General features: G+C 40.4%; 1 protein-coding gene across 4 annotated transcripts in view; it reads right to left on the reverse strand.

Moving 5' to 3' along the window:
• Nucleotides 1-14,297, reverse strand: part of ACAP2 (ArfGAP with coiled-coil, ankyrin repeat and PH domains 2) — a 402,036-nt gene that overhangs the window by 177,378 nt on the left and 210,361 nt on the right. For all 4 annotated transcript variants that reach the window (XM_085635275.1, XM_085635276.1, XM_085635277.1 and 1 more), the window contains one exon: nt 11,854-11,928. In XM_085635275.1, the coding sequence (XP_085491401.1) occupies nt 11,854-11,928 (75 nt within the window). The remainder of the gene's footprint in view (nt 1-11,853; nt 11,929-14,297) is intronic.

Genomic DNA, 14,297 nt, shown 5'->3' on the forward strand with positions numbered 1-14,297 from the left:
CAATATGGGACTGACAATAAGGAACTGACGTATATTTAGATTGGTGCATGTTGGTCAAAAAGGTCATACACGAAGGCAGAGGATGAACAAAGATATAAGAAAAGATCTGGGGCCATGGAGAGAACAGGAGTGTAGGATGGTAAATCTTGGACGGAATGAGAAGTAAAGGTAAATACAAAGAGAAAGGAAATCAGGGGATGATAAAATCTAGAAAAAGATAAGCGAGGGTGACATGAAGCAGAGGTGATCTACTATGCATATGTTGTGGCCTGTGCCATTTTCAAACATATTTGTTTAAACAAATGAGTATAGAAAATATTTAAGTCTTATGGATTTCAAAATCGCTCGAGACAGATACTGGTAACGTGCTGTTTTACTTTGTGGAATGGGGGGTGGGTTGCTGGATAAAACTACTTCTGTAAAAGGAGTTAACCTCAAAAATGATCTGAGGACATGGCAAATGTGAATTATGTGGGGGAACCCTGTTTGTCTTTAGTAGATAGTTTAAATACTAGGCAAAAAATGGTTCATATAAGCTTCATTAATTCAGTAACAAGCATTGGCATAGCCAATAGGTCTCGCCTTTGGGATCTTATAAGTGTTTAGCCATGCAACACGATGTTGTTGCACCAAGGATATTGTGCTGGATAACTAAACACTTATAAGGTCCCAAAGGCGAGACCTATTGGCTATGCCAATGCTTGTTTATTGTTTTCATGTTTTACTATTTTTTTTAATTGTTTTTGATATAATTTTATTTAGAAAAATGTCGTTCTCATTAAAAATTATTTCTATGTTAAATTTATTAATGTGTCATATTTGTTTATATATGCTTTTTAATAACATCAGTTTCATTGCTGTTAATATTATTTATGTATTTTTGAATCGTTAAAATATTGGCTTACCTTTTAAATATATATATATATATATATATTCTATTTACTTAGTTTAAAATATGAATTAAAACTATTTGTATATGTTAATTCTAATATTTAAATACAATTAGATAAATTATCTGTTGCACATATATTTAATTTTGTGTTATGTTTATTATTTAAGTTTAATATATGTAAAAAAATTATTTCATTATTGTTATTGTTTTTATCTATTTAAGCACTGTTTGGACTACTATACATCCGAGCAGCATAGACTAATTGTAAATACACACTAGGCTTTTCCCGAGTAACAGGTCTCTATCCATTTAGGGTCACAAACGTATACCTCTAATTATAATTGTCCTTCAAGTCATATGTGCAGCACTCTATTCTGTCAGGAGCAAAGACTGCAAGCCTGGGAGCAGCGATTGTGTCCATCCATTGACTCATGACCACATACAGGTTAAACAAACACAAACAGTTAACAGCAAGAGCGGTACAATGAGAGCCAGAAAGATGTAAGTGAGCCAGGAATTAGATAACCAGAAGAGCCCTAGAGCCAAGGGATGGACGGCGAGCTAGGAGGGTAAGCTGGAGAGAAGCAAGAAAGGACTAAAAGAACCGTAGGGAGCAATAAAATACAGGAGTACTAGAGGTGAATGGAGCCAGAAAACACAAAGGCAGTAGCAGAACATGACGGCGGTGGAGACAGGAAGGAGATCAGTGAAAGAGATAAGAAGTCAATGGTGAGCAACATCCACCGTCCCCACAATGGGCAAGGACAGGGAGAGAGGGACCTATGTGGAGTTTGGTACCATAAGGCCGCTCATCTTTGCTGATCCTTGGGCCAAGCGAGACAAGAAGGATGGATCCATGGGGAGGCACCTTAGAATGGAGACTCCGTGGTTCTGGCCACTGCACCAGTAGGTGCCCAGGCTGGTACTCACCTACACACAGTACCTCTCCTCATGCTCCGATGACAACGTTGCATGGCGAAGAACGGACTGCGGTTCACAGGGACCTAGAACTATATCACACAAGAGTAGTGCATGAAATGGAAATGTAAAAGTGCAAGTACTCACAGTGCCCGTGTACCTATGTCCTACAGAATAGTGCTGGTATTCTCCCATTAAAAGTATGGCAGCTCTGCCGAGAAGTGCAGATACTCTCCCTTTCAAATGAAAGAAGTGCATGTCCTCAGTCCCTGACAGGACAGGTCCAGTCATAGTCCTGCGAGAGCAGCTCACCCAGGAGTCTCCGGGTTTGGGCAAGGCAAAGCATCCCACAGTGCATTCCAAGACACCCAGAGATGGAAGCACTCTACAGGAGTGTGTCACACACACGGAACAGAGGGAGAGGGGGAGGTGTAGAAACAGTCAGAAGTGTGACACACTGGGTTGTGCAACGCTCTAGAGTCACCAATCACCAGAAGAAACCGAGGTGCACTGATTGGCTCTCAAACCCTAGAGGAGAACATGAGAACTAAGAAGGAGAAAGAGAATAAGAGCCACTGATGGAGGAGGGAGACAAAGAACGACGTGAACAGCAGGGACTAAATAAATGTAACTGTGGGAGGAAGGCGGCCAATTGACAGAGAGCAAAAGAGGGGGAAGGACCTACAGAGGGGAGAAAAGAGAGGAATGAGGAACAAGAGCCCGGAGTTAGTGTAACAGTTGGGTGGAGACACTGTGATTTGAAAAATGGGGAAACGGGAGCGAGAGCAGCAGAGGGAGGAAACACCCAGGAAACCATGCACAGGGTGACGAGAAAGCGCATGATCGCAGGTGAAAGAGTGAAGGATGGAAGACAGAAACATGTAAGACAATAATGAATGAGAGCAGCTGAGGGCAAGAGCGTCAAAACAACATGAGGACAGCAAAAGATGGGAAACAGACACAGGAAATACACAACGAGGAAGAAGAAAGGTTAAAAAAACTGGAAAATGGGAGATATCCGAATGGGGGTAAAAGAGGAACATAAGAGTAACCTAAGGAGAAAAGGAGAGCGGAGAGGAGTTATTAAAGAGGCTGGGGAAGAAATATAAACGTGAAATCAAAGGGAGAACGAAGAGTAAAAGCTTCAGAAGGAAGAAAGGAGCAGGGAACCTGAAGGGGTGAAAGGATAGATCTTCCCCGTCGGTTTGGTCTCACCCCTACTCAGAGGGGAGCTTACAAATACAGCTATAAGCGAACTAGATGCTTTCCCCCGTCGGTTTGGTCTCCCCCTACGGGGCTTATGCGAAAGACCAAACCGACTGGGGAGATCATCTGCTCGGTCAGCCGGGAAGCGCTGGAAGGGAGGCAGATGGTGGCTGTGCGCGTTAAAGAGAGGAAAGAGGAACAAGAGCCCAGAGTTAGTGTAACAGTTGGGTGGAGACACTGTGATTTGAGAAATGGGGAAACGGGAGCGAGAGCAGCAGAGGGAGAAAACACTCAGGAAACCATGCACAGGGTGACAAAAAAGCGCATGATCGCAGGTGAAAGAAGGAAAGATGCAAGCCAGAAACATGAAAGACAATAACAAATGAGAGCAGCTGAGGACAAGAGCGTTGAAATAACACGAGGACAGACACGAATGGCAGCAAAAGATGGGAAACAGACACGGGAAATACAGAACGGGGAAGAAGAAAGGTTAAAAAAACTGAAAAATGGGAGATATACGAATGGGAGTAAAAGAGGAACATAAGAGCAACCTAAGGAGAAAAGGAGAGCATAGAGAGGAGGAATTAAAGACCATTGGCCGCGCGGCTCACTGAGAACATCAAAGGGGCGCCGCGAAAGTGATCGCGGGTGAAAGTGATCGCGGGCGCTTAATGAGCACGACGAGGTTTGCCATATGGCACCTCTGCTCCTATGCGCACGCCCGCGCACATGCACTGAAGCTCTAGGCTGGCCATGGTAGCATTTTTTGAGCCCTCACTAAAAGTCTCGCCAGACCAGCGCATGCGCTGGGTCAGACGAGACCTAAAAAGCACGGAATCAATTATGTTTGTATTTATTTTTACAGTCTTGTGGAATTTTAATTTCATACATGAGTTGTTATCCTGGTTGGAACTAGACTGAGATAGAATAACCATTTTTCAGCTAGCTTTACAAAGAGTTTGACTTGAATTTACAGAAGATCTAAAATTTAGGAACAGAGGTGTGCTGCCGGCGTCCGTCAATGCGATCCCCATTTGCTCATATCCTTATGTTGCATTTAGTATGTTGTGCCAAGTTCAAGATGACCTGGGAACTTTGTGTTAAAATGCCAACCCAGAAAAGAACTTTCTTTTCGGATACTTTCTGTATCTACAAACACTAACCACAACTGGACAGTAATGAAAATGTATTGCGCGAATTAATACTGTTGCCCTGAAATGTTTATAGTCTATCTGCATTGTGATTATGCTGGGCAGAGTCTAGCTTTTTATATAAATATATATTTAATATTTTATTTCAGTGTCCTGAGATAATAAGTTTGAATTTTAACTTAGCAAAATTAGGCCTGGCCGGTAAATTCCGTTCCGCTCGCGGAATTTGGGTAATTTCATGTTCCGCAGAGGATGCAGAAATGTCAAAAATTCCAAGATCCGCAGCTTCGTAGAATTTTTTGCTTCTTCGCGATTTCAAAATGCATGTTCGCAAGATATTTCCCCCCGAGCAAGCAAACAGCGTTCGAGAACATGAAAAAAGCATCGCGAATGGGCGGAACAAGCAATTCCGAGTGTTCGCGGAACTCTGCATGCTCGCAGAGATTTTTTACCATTTTGCGGAGCTTTGCGTAGCGCGACTACGCAAATTCCACCCACTCCTAAGCAAAATGTTCAAATACATTTACACATTTGGCCTAGGCAAAAAAAAAAAAAATACGCCACACTAAGTCTTCATTTTCAATCCTATGATTAGATATAGATGAGGCAAGAACATGATCCGGTCCCACAAGTCCCTATAAATCAGAGGAGGTGAGGCACCCCACCTCCACAGCCAGACTGGGAACCACACGTAGCCCTCCAAATTTTGTCACACCAGCTCCCATACCACTTACAGTGAGTGAGCCCGACCACTGCAAGAGAGAAGGGGTATTTGGGGTTTCCTAAACCATCCGACTTTTAAAAAGGAGAGAAATGGTGCATTTTAGAACACATTTTTCATTATCATACATCATCAGTTCAAGGTCTTGGGCACTGCTACCCAAATATTGCTCAAATAAGCATAAGGAAACAATGTAAATCTCTCTGAAATAATATCAAACTCTTCCAGAGGTAGCGGACATACTTCTAGCAGAAAATTACAGAATGAAGTTACTCTTCAAAACAATCATGTCACACAACGGCCAATGACCCCAAGGAAGTGCCAGTTTTTTGTCATGTACATTTGAAAGTCACAGGCCAGCAAACTGAGTTGAAGGAAAACTGGTAGAACCCCCTGAAATGACAACTTACATCTTTTTCTACATAGGGATAATTGCAGGTGTGAGGTGTGCCGTCCTACCCCACATAACACAATGCTCTTCTTACCTCAGGAGCTTCACTGTAGTCTTCTACTGACACCTTCACTGCTGCAGTCTGATGAGTGGCCCCGCAACAATTCAGACAGCCCCATGAAAGTGTCTGCAACATGCAGAATCACCCTATATGACCACCTCAGTGTAGCATCAGGAAGTTCAGGGGGTGATGGGCACAGTGGAGACACTAGGACCAATCAGCATGACCTCCGCTAGGACTGCAGTTCCTGGCTTGCGGTGATTATAAGTAGACCTTGATTTGATGTTCAAAAAGACCTTGCCCAGAGAAGCACCGGACTGAGTGTGCCACTGCGGCCTTCCCCTGACTCCTAAGGAGTAAAAGCACACATAGTAGTTAACCTTTAACTGACCAAACTGACCCGGCGGAGATCCTTCTTTATAGAGTACTGCAGGCTAGGAGAACTGTGTCTACTAGTGTAGACCGGAATACTTTACAGATAGAGGGCACTTTGGAGCAGGCTTAGATAAGTGATGTGCAAAATGAAAGGGTGGTACATAGTTTGTAACAATAGCTAGAGTCTTCTTAAACTTGAGGCTTGAATGCAAGGGGACACTATTCAAACCGATGAGGACATAATGACTTGACCATGACCAATGTGCTTTATTTGAAAGAGGAGTCGTAACATCTGGACAACGTTGTGGGAGGCACTAAGGTCAGAATACCAGATTCTGTCTGCAGGCGAAGATCAAAGGGAGGTATCAATTCTTGCAGGAGGAGATGCTGGCTAAGATCCTGATGACCATTTAGCATTGGACTTAAGGTCAAGGAGCAAGGACCCAAAGAGAGAAAATGATTTAACTGGGAAAAGAGATAATGACAAGGGCTGCTCCCAAGAAAACAACCCTACGTTTAGAGATTGCAAGATCTTCATATTCTTAGAACAAAATAAGAGGAGGATCTTCAACTGATTAAGCGGAGCGGACTGCAAACAATATTGAGGCATCAATTTTGTATCCAGGCAAGGTGAGACTGGCTTATGAAAGCAGTACTTTGTTATTCACCCAGCCCAAATCGGGACTTCCTGTCGAACAAGAAACCTGGACAATATACTTAAGACTTGAGGTGAGAGGGCCCCAGTTTGAGGTTTCTTATGTGATCCAATTGATGTAGTACTCTGCACTGTGTAGGGGACTTGGGAAAATATTTGCTTTTTCTAGTTTCTCATTCTTATCCTCTAATATTTACCTTCTCTCCTCGCCCCTCTATATTGTTTTGGACATCACTTTGTCTCGAGCGGTCTTGATTAATACCTTGGGCAGAAAAATTTTATGCAACTGTCCTAGTTGCTCACTAAAACTGTTTTGCAATAAAGTGCATACTTCTTGGGGGAACTGGATATAAGATTTATTTCAAAATAATTAAAGAGCTAATTTGATGGTACCAAAAGTACAACGATATGTTCGTATTTTGGTTTCTCAGATAGAGGTTTAATTGTCCCCTGGTAAACAAATGAGGAAGATGTGCAGAAGCAATAGGTAAATAATTGATGAAACTCCAACTAGAACTGTGACCTTGCAAAGTAATCGAATCTGAGCACCAGTTAGCAACCTCTGCATTTTAAATGACTTGCAATTCTACCTTACATGATGAGGCAGACAACTCTAGCAGTCACAGACTGGGAAAAGAGCTTTTAAAAGATACTTCCTTTTCCACCAATGATCTGGCAGCGAGAAGGTTTGGAGTTACACATTCTAAGTTCTATCCAAGGTAACCACAATCACCTCATGCTTTTTTAAAAAATATATATTTTTTTAAATGCGAGGAATTAACTGTCTGAAAATTATGTGCTACCAAATAATTGCAAATATTTATTGGCCTTGTTTAAAGTTATGTTTGAATATTGAGACAAACAGTGTATTTGCAGTTTGTTGAAAGACTAATTTTTTGGGTGGCTGCACTGATGCTCCATTTTTAGATTGTGAATATCTTGTACAATACTTACAAAAACAAAAACAGAGGCTCATACCAAACAATCCAAAACTGAATAGAAAACTGCAATTAAAGTAGCACATCATAGAAACATCCAACAAGGATAATATACCTGAATATTGTGTGCCACTATACAACCACACAACTTTAAGAGCCCAGCTGTAGGGACATTGTGACCGGATATAGCCAATCAATGTTGCATTACTGTATATTTTGTGCTCAAAAGCGCCTTAAAGATGTCATGGTGGAACCTTGTAGAACACTTCAACTAAAACTGAATAATCTTCAACTGTGCTTATGTAGCTCGATATATTACACAGCTCAACATTGTTTGCTCCTTCTGCCACCTTGTAACTGGATCCTTCATAACCATCATATGGAAACTAGCCTTTCAACGTACAATAAACCCCAGGTAGGTGCTGGCAGGATTAGTTCTTTTCAACTTTGGAGGCACTTTCAAATCAGACTGTCAAGCCCTTGCACCATGAAAATAGCTAATCATATGCACGCTGGCATTTTCTGTCTGAGCTTGGAAGGGCGGTTTATGGTCCTAAGAAAGATGGAAACAAAAACAAAAAAAAATACTGTTGCCTGGGATTATACCACTGATAATTGTGCACAAGTTGAGTAGTAAGGGGTGCATAAGAACTGAAATAATGGTCAATTATTTAAAAAATGTTTACAATGCAGCTTGACCGACTTCAGAATCTGTATGTGCACAAAATCTTGGATACGAGTGCCCAGAAAGGAATGCAGAATTGTGGTTTATTTTTTAATAGCGGTATAGTACACAAGAATGCCCTTAAATAAACAGGGACCATCTTGTTAAGACAAATAACCATATGTTATATGGCAATATTTATATCTTTGCCATAATATTTTTAAATTTTTAGCTCATACTTGAATCTAATCTACCCAGAGGATCATGATTCAGGCCTTAGTCCTATCTAGACTGGATGACGGTAATGTCTTATACTTGGGAATAGACCATGCATCTATGAGGCATCTGCAGATGGTTCAGATTTCGGGGGCCAGACTGCTGTACCGGCTTCCCAACCACACCTCAGTCTTACATCTTTTTCTTGAACTGCATTGACGGACAGTCTCTAAACTGATCCAATTTAAGGCTCTTTGTTATATATTTACAGCCAAAGCTAGAGCAGAGCCACACTACATCCAGGACATAGTGACATCTTACTTCTCTTCTCGTCCCCTGAGATCTTCCAACTCGGTCTTTTGCACTGTACCTAGGTTCCATCTGGCCCAGATGAGAGGACATTCTTTTGCCGTGCTAGGCCCGAAATTGTTGAACTATCTGCCCAAATCTCTTAGGGACTGTACCTCCCTTCTTGCGTTCTGCAAACATTTTAAGACACGTCTATTCTAAGTAGACAGTTTGTTTTTTCGTCAAAATAAGTGCTGGGAAACCCTTTTTGGGTAGCTGTGCACTTCACAAGACTATAAAATAAATACATTATTATTGATAATGTATTCTGGTGATGATTTTATGTGCTTTAACTTGTTTTGTTGATCTCAGTAGAGGTCTTAATCAAACCTGTCTGATGATGGTTAAAAAAAACATATGTAAAGCATATCTAATTTGATTGTTAGGTTCACAGATTTGAGACAACCTTACTGCACATACATATATAAAAGGTAACAAATAGTCGGCGAGTATACTGCATAATTTGATTTGGGCAGTTGTAGAATTTTCCTTCAAGTTTCCATTTTAATTCCAGAGTCAGACACACTGTGTTGTAGCACCAAAGCAAACATTTAAGTGGAGGGGGGACGTAGAGTCAACGGTATAGCTTCAGAAATGTTATAACCAGACTAGATGGGCTAGACTTTGCATATATGGCATCAATTTCTATACATTTCTGAATCCAAAAATTGAGAAGAGCCTTCCATGTCAGCTGGTACAGGTGAAAAATCAAACGGGTAGGAATATAACCTATCTGGATGTTTACTATTCTCAAAGCAAGGGATTAGGAGTGGGAGGTGAGATACAGACGATTCAAGCCCATGTGAGGATCTGTAGAATCAATTGGGAGCTGCACAAATGCGGTGACAGGAGGAGTCCTTAAAATGGGGGGGGGGGGTAGTAATAATACCTTTGCCTGTTTCTACTGAAGTTCCTGACAAGCTCAATAATTAACCACTGCTCAGAATGTTTTGCAGCACATTGAGAGAGGATAGTCAAATGCCATCCTCCTACACATGCACCCTACAGTGACAGATGCACGTTCTTCATCTTGCTCTACACTGGGCATCTTTTCATTCAAAATATGAAGCATAACAGATTTCTTAGGGCGCGGGGTATGAATGTCACCTGATTTTCTAGGAGAGAAAAGACTACAGGCGTGATAGAATTATAGTTGAACCGACATTGCAAACACCTTCACAATCTAACTGCCTTTCTTGAACGACTCGATGCTGAGATGGTAAGTGCTGATAGAAAATTGGGACAGAGAGACAAAATGTTTTAAAAGCTAAATAAGTCAAACTGAACCCATAGGAGAATTCATATTGACCCTGATCAACCTTTTGCAATGTTATCCCACTTGTGTCATCTATGGCAGAAGCTCTCCACTATCAAAGAAAATTACAGTGTGACTTAATTTCCCCAATGTCCAATATATGGTTTTGGAATTTGGAAATTAAAGGTAAAGTCGGAGCATTCTACATCTGGATCCATTCATCCTTGATAATTACCACCGCGGTGTTAAGTTTCTATACCTATCAAGGATTCATTTAAAAAGGGGTGGTGCTCCAGACCTTTCAGGAAAATGGTGACTTCTTTGACATGGTAAGCCTATGTTTGTCTTGGCAATGGCACTGAGATAGCACTTGTGCCCACCTGGTTTTACATCCTTGAGTTGACAAATGTTCACTGAACACTCATTTAACATTGTTAGACATGGCATGTAAATTCCAAGTCAAGGCAACCACATTTATAAAGACCTTAAGACAAGCTTACGGCATCTAAGTGCTATGGATACAGGAACATATAAAATGATTAACAGCGATAGAAAGAAAAATCGTCTTTAACCACCCCTGCTGACTGTAAGCTAACATATTACCATGCGCAGAAACTCTGAGAGCCACCGGTTTGCTGTCAGTACAGCAAAAGATGTTTCCACTGCTGGTCCACTTCACATTTCCGATTATCTTTAAGTGATTTGTGGTGTCTAAACTTATGACAGATAGAATTTCCAGCATACTTGGAGACACCTGTCTACCAAGGTCAACAATATGAAACAATGAATGCTTTAAAATGGAACATGGAGGAGTAAAAGGTGATTTAATGGTGTCTGTGAGGATTTTGTTAATCTTTACTGCTTTGATAAAGACGCAATTGAGTTTGTTAATCTTTTTGCTCGGATAACATGCAATCAGCACAAGGTCCTCAATATCAAACCAATTTACATTTTAGTGGCCCAAATCTCTTTTGACAAATGGCCTTATTTTGAGTTAGACAGATGTGAGACAGCTGCCAAAAAGTGACCAATGGCTGTGCTCAGTCTTCAGAGCACACTGATGTCCATGGCACTCTAACTAGGACAGACTGTACTTCCAGCACTTTTTGACAATTGTTACACTTCACCAAACACTAATAAGGCTTTAAAATTGAACTACTTGCAGCACTCTCAAACACCTAATTAAATCAAAAATTGTCATCCCTGTTCCGCCTTTTTACTTGGCACATCCTATGTCTTTTGTCTGGGCAACCTACAATATGGAGACACAAGTATTCACTCCATAAGTTGAGACTGGTATAAACAGAATATACCACTGCAGCCACCACAAGTGCATTCTCCCCATTACATTCCTAAAACTCCACCCTATCAAAATTGACTTCTGGAATAATTCAGAAACATACTTATGCCAGTACCCTTTACAATGACCCCAACAACCAGAAAGAGCAAAATGATGATTACAAACTGCTAGTCATCCACGCACAAAAAAAGAACTCCACCTTCCCTATGGTAAAAGTCTTCACTGACATACAGCCTGTTGCATATGAGAGAAATTGTAAAGTGCCCCTCTTGTTACGGCTGGCCTCTATCTGCAGTACCTACTTGTATTGCATATATTTCTACATGTAACTTGAGTTCCACTCATCAATGCTTTCTCCTAATCCCACATTCAGGGAGGTACACAAAAAACAAGCTCCCTCTCGCTCTGACTCAGATTTCCCTCAGAAAGGCTACCAAACCCTTACTTTAACGGTCCATATTACAAGCTATCAAAATATAATCAACTATTAACCCGATCCACTCCTTCCTTATAGGTTTGACATGTGTATTTATAAAAATTAATCCTGGATAATAAATTGTACAGAGAAAAAAATTAAACATGAAGCTCTGTTACGCCAAAGTATATGCAGTCCTTCATATGGCAGTCAACACACACTGAGCACAGGTTGGAGGCACTGAGAAGACAATTTTAGATAGGTATCAGAAGAGTAAGTGCCTTATGAACACCCACACAAAGGCAGCATTCAACTGCACATTTTTCTGATAAATTTCTTTCTAGTACCTTTTGCTGAATAGTGGAGTGTTTTTGTTCCATATCCCTCTTCTCCTTTGCTGCATCCACAACAAGAGTATCCAACTGTATAAAAAATAAAATAAGTAAATAAAGTTTTAAGTTATTAGAAGAAAATTGGCATTTTGTCCTGAGATGGGCAGATTAGTCAATTGTGATGAACCAATACAATATTACACATTTCAGTTCCCTGTTTATGAATTGTGTACCAATAAGACATAGAAAATCAATTAATGCTGGAATAAGCAACTCATACAAAACAAAGTATAACAAATATTTTGATGGCAAGCAGTGGTAACTGTAATGTCCAATTCTCTCCCCATTTTCACAACATTTGTGTGGGACAGACCATCATCTTAAAAGACCTTAACTTTATTTACTATTTTTGATTGTTAGGGAATGGACAGTTGTGGTAGATCAGTCAATTCAATGTATGCATGCTTGTGAATCTTATTTATATAACAGCACTCTAAGAGTAGACAAGGTGTGGAACTGGGTGTGCAACTCAAGAGCAGGTTAATGGTCTTCCTTATTACTTATACCTGGAATGTGCCTTAAATTAAAGAAGATAATAATAAGAGGTTGATAAAAAAGAACATAGTAAAGAGGCACAGATATAGTACACTCATCTAAGCAGAGGCTGGGTGTGTATTTAAAAATGTCAAAACCATACGTATGAACAGATGGGCCATCTCTCAGCGACCAGCGAAAATGTAGCTGTGTTGATCTGCCTAAGCTGAGAAAGCTGATGAACAATGCTTCCAAACTTTAAGCAATGGGGTTCATTGTGAAGTATCTTGGCTATGTAAAGGTGCTGGCTCATCACATCCTATGTAAAGAAAAATGGAGCCTACCCCAAGCTACAGCAATTCATAGACAGTTTGTCTATGATTATTACCGAACTTGTATGCCAACAAAAATATCCCGGTTTTGGCATTAGTTTTACTGTAAACAATACTAATAATCTCATGCCAGCTACCAATCAAAGAAAATTACAAAAGAGACCTTGTTAGAAACCATACTAGACATACAGGTGGGAAGCTAAAAGGAACAGCTCCTTGTAGTGTGATAAAATATTATCCCATCCGTAAGTAAAAAAAAAAAAAATTAAAAAAACACCCAACCAGAAGATATCAAACTAGGATTAGAATGGCTAAGGTGGTACAAAGAATATATTTCCAGAGCACTTTCTGAAACTATATGGACTATGTAAAATTAAGTTACTCACAATAGAGACCACAGAACCATAACCAAGCATCTATCTTTCTTTATTTTAACCAGATGCCCATCCCAGTTAGAGAAGGGAATAGAGGATGTTGCTTGGCAACATAATAAAATCAATGGAAGATGAAGTACAAACATGCCCACTGACATCACAGATATTATTTATTATCTACTTCTATAAAAATGTTATGCACATATCAACCAGAGGAACTGAATCTTCTGTATTCAGGAAACAGGCTTTTCTACTATGAATAGGCTGCACTTAGCCCTTTTTTGACACAGATTTGAACTCATGGGAAGGTTAGATAGAAAACAAGTCCCAAAACTGAAGAGGACAAATACTGCTGAATCAAATATATGTCTCCACATGGCTTGATTAATGTGACTTTCAGCTCTAGGGTGATCATTGAACACACAATTTGCAAAAGGGTGACAGGAATTACCCATGTGACTACTTTGTGAAGAACAGCAACCAAATGCTTGGATAAAAATCCACTTACATGCACTGACCTGTCTAGAAATGTAATACCAGGCTAAAATACCAGAGTACCATATACTCCATGATGTGTTATTTGCTCCTATAGGGTTACTGTAAGGAAAGACATGTCTTGTTGCTGTGTTCTTCATAATCTTTGCTACAGACATCTGCAGTTTTGACCCTGGCTATGGTCTGCTAAAAAGGAATCACATGTGCTCTGTTTAAGTGGACAACTGTATCTATTTCCAAAATGACATCATTGCCACTCTCAAAACAACATCAAAAAGCCGGTCTCTAGACATAAAATTATTAATGTAAGGGTTGTGATCTTGCTTGCCGGTAACTTGGCACGAGTAGAAACTAATGTTATTGAAATGGGATGCAAGCATAACTGGATCAAAGGCTCCGATGGTCGGATAAGGCAGAACATTTTCCTTAGAAATTTATACGAGCAGTATTTCGAACAGACTTTGGCTTGTCGGCTGAAAACAGTAAGAGACTGTTGCCACACTGTACGGTGCTCTAAAGCATGTATTAGGGACTCAGACTTCGATTGAAATAATGTGATGGTTAGAAGTTTTGGTGCCGCCTTCGAACACAGTACACCTTAATATACGACCCTCACCAGATTATGTTGTGTTATGTTACTAGGTACTTATAGAGCGCGCGGCTACTCCTAAGAGTGTCCCGGCGCTAGGAAAAAAGAACCAATGACAGAACCGAGCAGGCAGCC

The sequence above is a fragment of the Triturus cristatus genome, chromosome 11 (assembly GCF_964204655.1).
Source record: "Triturus cristatus chromosome 11, aTriCri1.1, whole genome shotgun sequence".
Taxonomy (NCBI): domain Eukaryota; kingdom Metazoa; phylum Chordata; class Amphibia; order Caudata; family Salamandridae; genus Triturus; species Triturus cristatus.